This window comes from Mustela erminea, chromosome 19 (assembly GCF_009829155.1).
Source record: "Mustela erminea isolate mMusErm1 chromosome 19, mMusErm1.Pri, whole genome shotgun sequence".
Classification (NCBI taxonomy): Eukaryota; Metazoa; Chordata; class Mammalia; order Carnivora; family Mustelidae; genus Mustela; species Mustela erminea.
In genome coordinates, this window is record NC_045632.1 from 18,837,121 (window position 1) to 18,846,144 (window position 9,024).

General features: G+C 60.1%; 1 protein-coding gene across 2 annotated transcripts; it reads right to left on the reverse strand.

Annotated features, from left to right (window-relative positions):
- Positions 1-124: 124 nt before the first annotated feature.
- On the reverse strand, positions 125-7,899 carry SCN1B (sodium voltage-gated channel beta subunit 1). Of its 2 annotated transcripts, none has more exons than XM_032323768.1 (6): positions 7,688-7,899; positions 5,827-5,993; positions 4,797-5,037; positions 1,273-1,414; positions 856-932; positions 125-772 (listed from the first exon to the last, which is right to left on the reverse strand). In XM_032323768.1, the coding sequence occupies exons 1-5, from the start codon at positions 7,725-7,727 to the stop codon at positions 866-868; spliced, it is 657 nt and encodes a 218-aa protein (XP_032179659.1). In that variant the 5' UTR covers positions 7,728-7,899; the 3' UTR covers positions 125-772; positions 856-865. The 2 variants fall into 2 exon arrangements, with proteins under 2 accessions (XP_032179659.1, XP_032179660.1); XM_032323769.1 differs by lacking the exon at positions 7,688-7,899 and adding an exon at positions 6,833-7,391.
- Between the last annotated feature and the right edge of the window lie 1,125 nt (positions 7,900-9,024).

Here is a 9,024-nt window from a genome sequence, read left to right on the forward strand (position 1 = left end):
CTGAGACTCACCCACCTGTTCCTTCCCCCTCCCTTTCCCTGAATGTGCACCCAAAAGCGGGTTGGAGGTGGGGGGGACCAAGGCTTTTGGAGAGGGTGACAGGACTCAAGAGAGAGACTCTGAATCAAGTCCAAGAATCTTTATTTCATGAACAAAACTACTTGTGTGAAGAGAGAAGAGGCTGAATGGGCCTTCCTAAGTGGCCCCAGTCCAAGGCTGGTGAGAGAGGGCAGGGCGGGGCTGGGGCAAGAGTGCATCACAGGGAGAGGGGACCCCAGGTCCAGCCAGAGGAAGGAGGGAAGTGTCGCCGGGGGGTCTTCGGTCGGAGTGGGTCCCAGAAACCCCCTGCCCCAAACTGTGCCGCCCCATCCGGACCCCGCCCCCACTGGGTGGGGGAGGAGGGCAGGGGGTGCTGGGCCCCAGTAGTGTGCATCTGAAGCGGCCAATGTGTGCAAATCAGCAAGAAGGAAGGATGCGGAGCCGCTGCCCCCGCCTCACCGCCCCCCTCCTAAACAGGCAGCAGAAGCAGGGGTGGGGGAAGGGGCAGTATTGCTTTACCCATCATGCATGGCGCGGGTGGGCGATGGGGCAGGAGGAAGTAGGCTGGATTGGGGGTGTGAGCCAAGCCCCCTGCCCCCTCCCACCCAGGCGGCTCCGTTGGCAGGACTCTGAGGCTCGTGGAGGTCCAGGAATGGCCAACCCCCATTGGGGGCAGGCTGTGCCCAGATGTTCCCCATCAGGGCTGGCTCTTCCTTGAGGTGGAGCCCAGGGCCTAAAGGTGAGGGAGAGACAAGTGTCAGGGATCCAGCCAGTTGACCCCGCCCAGGCCCTCCAGCCCCCTGTCCACCCACCTACCTTACCGGGGCTATTCGGCCACCTGGACACCCGTACAGTTCTCCTTGCTTTCTGAGGTGATGGCCAGGTATTCTGAGCTGTAGGGGCAAAGGCCAGGGGTACAGTGACCAGCATCATCAGGCTGGCCCACCCCGGGGGAAACTGAGGAGGGTGGGGGTCTCTGCCTCAGGTGCACAGGGTTTGGAGTTAGAGAGGTGGGGACTTCGGGCTGGACATCCAGGGATCCACGGGAAGCCCAGGCATGGGGCCTAGAGTCCTGAGTCTGAGGCAGGAGGGGACTCAGGGGGTCAGACTCTGAGTCCTGAGGGGAAGGCACTGGGGCCTGACCTTACCCATCCACAACAGCAGATGGACGTACCCCTCTGGGAAACCCGTGTGTCTGGGTCACCTGACTCCACCCCCACCGGCACCACTCACGCGTTCTCTTGTGCGGCGGCCTCAGTGGCTGCAGCGATCTTCTTGTAGCAGTAAACCATCTCTGCCACGAGCCATATGGTCAACACCACGATGAGCACATACATCATGATCTCTGACACGATGGACGCCATGTCTCTGTTGGCTGCAAGGGCAAACAGGGTCAGGGGGCCATGAAGGCCAGGCTCAGGAAGCCTGAGGTGCCCCAAGCGTGCGGGGTATGAGTCTGGCCAAGTGACCTGGCCTCCCTGGGCCTGGTCTGCCAACGGGACCATGCTGCTTCCCTAGAGTCATCATTGTTACCATCATTCCTATTTTCTTTTAGAGCCCAGTGTGGGGCTTGAACTCACAACCCTGAGATCAAGACCCGAGCTGAGATCAAGAGTGGGATGCTTAACCAACTGAGCCACCTGGGCGCCCCATCACTGGGATTCTTAATAACTAACCACTGTCCAGGGAGCTTTGGGATCCCCCTTAGCCTGCCTCCCTGTGTGGCTGGAGGGGGCATCTGTTTCATTCAGGCGGCTGCAGGTTCCCCGGGAGCTGCAGCTTTGCAACCAGAAGGCTCAGATTCAGATCCCAACTCTGCTACTTGCCAGCTGTGTAACCTTGGGCAAATGACTCAACCTCTCTGAGCCTCAACTCCCCCTCTGTAAACCGGGAAGTGACAGTACTCATGTCTTCTCAGGGGGTTACTGGGAAGAGAACACGAGTTAATCCTTGTAACACGCATGGATGGGCTTGCGGTCGGCACACTGCCCAACTGTTGGCTATTCACCGACATTTTCCGGAAACCTTCTGTCCTTTCCACCGCACTGGCTCTTGCCATCGGCAGCTTCCTCTCACTTAGCCTAAATTTAAACTGTGGAGGGGATGTGCTCAGCCAGGGAAGCAGAAGCGAAGGCCACTGTGACGTCCCTGGCCAGATTTCACAGGTGTCCGCTCCATACTCCTGGGGCCTCTCCTTCCGGGTGGCCAGGATCTCATTTGTCCCCGCTGTCCTCACATGGACTTTCCTCCCATCAGTGGGCACTCTCTGCTGCTGCCCGTGCAGATGGCACCGACGCTTTCTGGGCCAGAGGGAAAGAGGGCACAGGGCTGGGTGTTTCTCCCCTGCTTCTCTGCCGGGAGGAGCTGGGGCAAGGACTCACACATCATTCATTCATTCGAAAGTTCGGAATGCGTGTCATACGGAGAACGCGTGCTTCCAGCCAGACTCTGTGCTAAATTCTTTATGTGAGCATCTCCCTGCGTCTCTGAAACACCCCCAAGGATAGAGAGAGTGCTGGCTTCCCACATCAGCTGACCTCAGGAAGCACACTGAGTTGGACTGTGGTTGGGTAAAGCGCGCATCTTCAGCATTTTCCTCCCTGCTCCTGGAACTCGGGGCTCTGATGGAGTTAGGTAATCTGGTATCTCCTGCTCTCCCCATCGGATTAGGATAGTGACTGGCACGGCTCTGCAGCCCATTTTTCAGACAAGAACACTGAGGCTCAGTAAGGGGACGGCTCTGGCAAGGACGCATGGCCCAGGACCAGATTCGGAGCCGGGATTCAACTCCAAGTGTTTAACTGAATGCAGGCTCTGAGCAATTCCCTGCTCTGGAAACAACCATAGCCAAGGAAGCATTGGGTAAAAGGCAACGTATGTCCAACGTAGACTCCACCAAGCCACACAGACATTTCAGGAGGCGGGACTGTCATTCCCCCATTTCACAAAGGAGGAACTGAGGCAGAGGGGTCACTGTGGTGTGACGAGTAATGGTAAAAATACGACAGTATGCTGGCTGACAATGAATACAGTAGAACAAGTAAAACTTTCAAAATACTATAGCATTGTGGGTAAAGATAAAAATACTCTAGTATGATGGACTATGATAAAAACACTGTTGTGTGTTTGGTAATGTTAAATAGTATAGTATATAGTAATATAAAATACCATACTATGGTGATAAGAAAGAAAAACCACTAGAGTATGTTGGATACTCCCATAGACTCTGGGAAGACAGCATACAAAGCTCTGCCTTTGGTAAATGTGAAGAGCACAGGCTCTGGGAGGTGGTAGAATATGCTAGATCAAGTTTAAATGGGGCTCTGCTGGGTCCGGGGTGTGCTCCATCCCCAGCTTCCGACCCGCAAGGGCAGAGCTCAAGAAGCAGTAGGACGAAGGAACCTGGGAACCTCCCTGCTCTCCTGACCCCTGGCCTCCGCACTGATTCCCAAGAGAGGATTGACACAGATTTTTGTGAAGCCACAGGATTTGGGGGCGGTTCTTGTTCCAGCCACTCCCAGGGGCGGGGCTCCATCTTCCACATCCGTGGGTGGCCGCCCACCCAGCATCGTGACCTACAGCAAAGAGGAGCTCAGACTTGCCTCCTGTGCTGAATCCTGCTGGTTCACTTTGATAACAAACGTAAAAATGCTAATTATCAAAAGAAACCCACAGGCTCTGGCTGACAGCAGAGTGTAGTGAATCACGCCAAGAACAGATACGGCAGTCACACATGCTTGGTTGGGTTCAAATCCAGGTCCCAGCTCTGCGATCTCGGCCACGTAATCTTACCTCCCTGAGCCTGGGGTTTCCCGTCTGTAAAGTGTGGACAGCAGCAGCCCCTAGCCGGGAGGGTGGGTGGGGAGGCTCCATGAGGGACTGCACCCCTCTTGGGGAAAGGAAGGACAATGCACAGTCCCGTGATAATGTGTGGGCGCCGTGGGCCCCACAGGACATACTTGCCGTGGTTCTTTGGTGCCTCAGGTTCTGGGATAGCTTCCTGACTCTAAGCCAATGGGCCCTCTGGCCCTGGAAAATTCCAATTTACACCCATCGGAAGATGGTTCAGAGAAGGGATCCAAGGCAGCTGGAGCCAAAATGATGCAATGTCCCCAAACGCCTGAGATCCTTGCTGTACGCTGTGGCCCCACACCTGCCGCTTTGGCTTTGCCGAGAGCTTGTTAGAAATGCAGCCCCCCCCCCCCCCCCCCCCCCCCCCGGCAGCCAGGGTCTGCTGAGCCAAGGTCTCCCAGGACGCTCACTCACACAGTGGAATTTCAGGAGCTCTGCTTTAGGGGACACACTCTTATCTCTTCAGCCAGGGTGACAAAGGGAGGAGGGGCTGAGGCTACCGGACAGTCGGAACCTCCACTGTCATTCCCACTACCTGGGCAGCTGACACCCACCCACTGCTCCATCCTCACACTTCGATGAGAGATGGCTACCGTTATCAGCCTGTTTCCCATGGAACAGCCCTTCCACAGAGACAGGAAGACACCTGCCTGACGTCCCACAGCACAGGTGGCAGTTTTGCATCCAGAACTTTTCCGGGAGGGGTCTGCTGGGGCTCCAAGGCAGGTTGAAAGGAAAGGAAAGCCAGAGCTGGGGCTGGGGAGGGAAGGTGCAGCTCCCCTCTGCTGCCGTGGGCGTTCGCCCGGCCCAGGCGTGGAGCCAGCCTGTCCCCTGCCTGCCATCTGTCCCACCATCTGGCTGCCGGTGGGCAACAGGGGCGAGGGTGCAGGCAGGGCCGGACTCACCTTTGTCCACCACCTCAAGGTGGATCTTTTTGACGACGCTGGTGTTGTGCTCGTAGTTCTCAAAGAAGAGCAGGCGGTAGACGTGGCATTCGTAATCGCCGGAGTGGTTGTAGGTGACGTTGGTGATGAAGATGGACAGGTCCTGCAGGTCCTTGGTGCCCCGGCTGCCGTTCCACACCACCCGGCCCTCAAAACGCTCATCCTCCTCCAGCTGTAGGACCTCGTTCTCATAGCGCAGGATCTGGGGGGCAGCCGAGCTGGTCACTGTCTGCGCCCGTCCCCTCCCCCCACCCTCGCCCAGCCCATTCTGTCCCTCACCCTGACACTCAGAGAGACAGCGGACACACAGGTGAGCACCATGACCCCGGGCATGGAGGGCACAGTGGGGTGAGGATGGTGCCCTGGCCTGCCCCTGACCCTGACTGTGTCCCTGGGCCAGGCACGCACACTCATGTACATATTCCTCAGGCATTCCCCAACCCCAACCCCAGCCCTCTTTCAGCCTTCCTGGCTTTCACTCTCACCAGGCACACCCCTCAGCCAGGCAGAGAGGAGTCCAATCTCAGCCACAGCAGACCCCACTGCTCTGGGAGGCGCTGTGAGTCTGCGGAGCCTCCTCAATGTGTAGATCAAAATACATATAATCAAAGGAAGGCGGGAAAGTTCTGCATCTTTCATGATGACTACCGGAGACGGCCTTACTGGTACTGAATCTTTGTGCCACCGTGTGCCAGGGCAACAACCGGATCAACCCTCACCCAAGCCTATGAGCTAGAGCCCACCGCCACCCCGTCTTTACACAGAAGGAAACTGAGGCTCAGAGAGGCCCCATGCCTGGCCCAAGGGCAGCAGCCAAACAGGGGTGGAGCTCGAATCTGAATCCGGGTCATCACAAACAGCACATTATCGGAAATGAGCAAACACCACCACCACCCCCCCCCCCCACCCCCGGCATGCTGCCTGCCACCATGTCCCGCACAGAGGCCCGCCGCCCTGCACCTGTGCCCACCACCCCCCCACACACACACACCTTGACGAACTCCTCAGTGCCCTTCTGGCGGAAGGTCCACTCCGTGAAGGTCTCAGCGGTGGTCTCGCTGCGTCGCTTGCAGGAGATGCACAGAATTTTGAAGGTCATTCCGTACACGGCCTCGGTCTCTGAGTCCACCTCCACGCAGCCCCCCCAGGCTGAGGACACTGCAGGGACAGCAGGCTCAGGTGGAACAGGGGCGCCCAGCACCCAATGCCAGGCTTGCTGGCTCTTGGCTCTCCGGCCTCTCGGAAACCATCTGTTTCCCCTCGATAATGAATACGAACGGACAGAACCAGACGCTCAGCCTGGCCCCTGCCACTTGCTGTGTGCCCTTGGCGAGTCCCTCATCACCTCTGGCCTCAGTTTCCCGCAAACGGTCATCTCTGCTTGGAGGGGTTGCTCGGCAGATTCCACCAGTGAGGTAAAGCCCCAGCAGGGGGCCTGCCACGCAAGAAGCCCCCCACCCACCCAAACAACATAGGGCTGTCGCTGTGGGAAGTAACTCAGAATCTCTGCTCTGTATCCAAGTAGACACCCATGTACCCCTTCTTAGGAAGTCCCCCTGCCCATAGTACCGCAGCATTTAGGTGGTGGAACTAGAATTCCAGATGCGTTAGAAGTTCAAGGGGGACCGAGTCATTTCCCTAGCCCCAGAGAAGGGGTTGGGAGAAGGCAAGGCCTCAGAGGGGTCACGGGGGGAGCTGGAACCAGGGCAGCCCCACACTCCAACCCAGCTCTCCAGTTCCCCAACCCCTACCCAGCTTCTCTGGCCCCTGTCGCCCTGCCCCCAGGCTCCTCAGCTCCAAACCCCTCTCCCACGTCCTGTCGCCCTGCCCCCAGGCTCCTCAGCTCCAAACCCCTCTCCCACGTCCTATCAGCTTCTTGAAACACACTGAGCTCTTTGCAGCCTCAGGGACTTTGCACCCCCCACTGGATTCCAGTCCCCTTGGGTGCCTCCTCCGTATTCTCACCTGCCTCCCTCTTCCTCAGCCCCAGCGCTCACCAGATAATGCTGAGCCTCTCTGGCTCCAGCTCCGGGTCTGTTTCCGTGTCCCCCGAGTCTCTCCCTCTGTGAATCTTGGGAACTCCTTGTCTTCCTCCGCTGCTCTTTCTAACTCCTTGAACACCTCTGTGTCTCCCTTACTTTATATCCCTTACGGAGTCTGTTATCACTTTGTGTCCTCTTTCCAGGCTCCGTCGGCCTCTCCCGGTCTCTCTCTCCACCTTTCCCTGTCCCTTTTAAACTCCACCTCTGCCAGTGTCTACCTGTGTCTCCGTCTCTCCTGCCTCTCTCAAGTTTGTCTCTCCGGTGCTCCCATTCCTAACTCGCTTCTCGGCCTCTCTCTGGCACACTCTACAACCTTCTCGGTCTCCTTCTCCCCCGTTATTCCCGACTCCCAGTCTTGGCGGAGCGCTCCGGAGTACTCCGAGTCGCTGCGCCTCTCGCGCCTTCCCTTGCGTCCCCATCTCTCCCTGTCTCTCGGTCTCCCCCGTCCCAGTCTCCGGGCGCCGCCTTCCCCCACCCCCTCCCGCGGCTGTGGGTGTCACATTGCAGCCTGCGGGGCTCCGGGAGCAGCTGACTCCGCGTTTCCTCGCCCCCGGCTGGGCGCCCGCAGCCGCCGAGCTGTGCCAGCCCGGCCCCCGCCCGCGCTCGCCCACCCGCACCTCCACCGCCCTCCCCCGCCCCGCTCCCCGCGCTCACAACTTCGGAAGCGGACTTAGCCGGGCCGGGGAGTGGGCCGCGGAGGGGGGGGGCAGCCCTCCGCCCGCCGTCCCGGGTCCCACGCGCTCACCCCACCGCCGGGCCGCTGCCCGGGCCGTGCCCCACGCCGCGCACTTCCCCGCCCCGCGCACTCACCCAGTGCCGCGCCGACCACCAAGGCCAGCAGTGTCCCCATGGCTGCGCGGCGCCCGCTGCGCCCCCCTCCCGGGCCGCCGGTATTAATAGCGGGGCAAGAGGCAGCGGGCCCGGGCGGTGGTTAGAATGTCCCCGGGAGCGCGCGGGCGCAGCAGCTGCGGCTCTGGGACCGGCGAGGGGGGGCAGAGGGGGGGCGCGGCCCCCCCGCTCCGGTTACCGCCGGGGGCCCAGCCCCGGGGCCCGGCGTCCGGGCATCCCCGCCGCGCGGGCGGCGGCCGCTGCTCGGGCTGCTGCGCTGGCGCGCGCAGCCGGGCGCATTCGCCAGGTGCACCGACCCCGGCCCCGCTCCGGCTCGGGCGCGCTGGGGCGCGGGCCGCGGTCTCCTGCGCACTGCAGCGGCGGCGGCGGCGGCGGCGGCGGCGGCGGCCTGGGGAGGGAGGAGGGAGCGGGAGGGGGCGGGATGAATCACCGCGGGGGGAGGGCGCGGCCGCCCAGCCTTTGCCGCAGCGGCCCAGGAGGCGCCCGCTGCACCGGTCTCTCCGGGTGGCGCAGGGGCCGCGGCTTTTGGGCATGGGCGGATGGCCTGGGTGTCCCTGACCCCTCCCGACTCTGGGGACCCCCAGCATCGGAGTCTGGGAAAGGTCACCTCCAGAGTCACGGAAGGGCTTAGAGGGCGTTTGGGGGACAGGGCTTCCGACTTGAGTTTATGGAGGTCATCCTCGTGGGATGGAGGGGGACTCAGCTCGGACCTCCAAGTGATCTCCCCTTCAGCTCCCTGACATCCGGGGCTGGAGGTCACTGTGCTGGAACCCAAGTAGGCATGAGATGGGGGTGTCGGGTAGGGCACCAAGAATACTTCAGACTAGCAGCTGGGTCGCGCTAGATCTAGACCAGAGACCCTGCTCTGGAGGCCTGAGGGTACAATGTTTCAGGAGGAGGGTCCCTGGTCTCTGATGTTACCACCCCCCCCCAACCACCACCACTGTCCAGGCCCCTGCTGCCGGTTCTCAGCACACCAGACTTATTTCTGCCTCAGGGCCTTTGCCCATCTTGTTCTTCCCTCTGCCTGGACCACTCTTCCCCCTGGTGACCAAGAGGCTCACTCCCTCTTCTCCTGCAGCTCTTGGCTCCAATGTCATCTTCATCAGATCTTCTGTCCTTTCCCAGGAAACTGCCTCCCCTGTCCCTTACTTGACCAAATTTATTCATTTTGGTTTTTTCCACCACAGTTGTCACTGACATTATACTCTTCCTTTATATATATCTTCCTCCCAACGCCTGGCCCTCCAGCCCTGGACTACAAAGAGGCCGCCAGGTGAGGATACCATCCCGTGCAC

Excerpts from the sequence above, each read along its gene's own strand:
- SCN1B (XM_032323768.1), bottom strand. The coding sequence starts at position 7,727 with ATGGGGACACTGCTGGCCTTGGTGGTCGGCGCGGCACTGG. Across the intron at positions 5,994-7,687 it reads GGTGGTCGGCGCGGCACTGG|TGTCCTCAGCCTGGGGGGGC; the intron begins GTGAGTGCGCGG and ends CTGTCCCTGCAG. Across the intron at positions 933-1,272 it reads GCCGCCGCACAAGAGAACGC|CTCAGAATACCTGGCCATCA; the intron begins GTGAGTGGTGCC and ends TTGCCCCTACAG.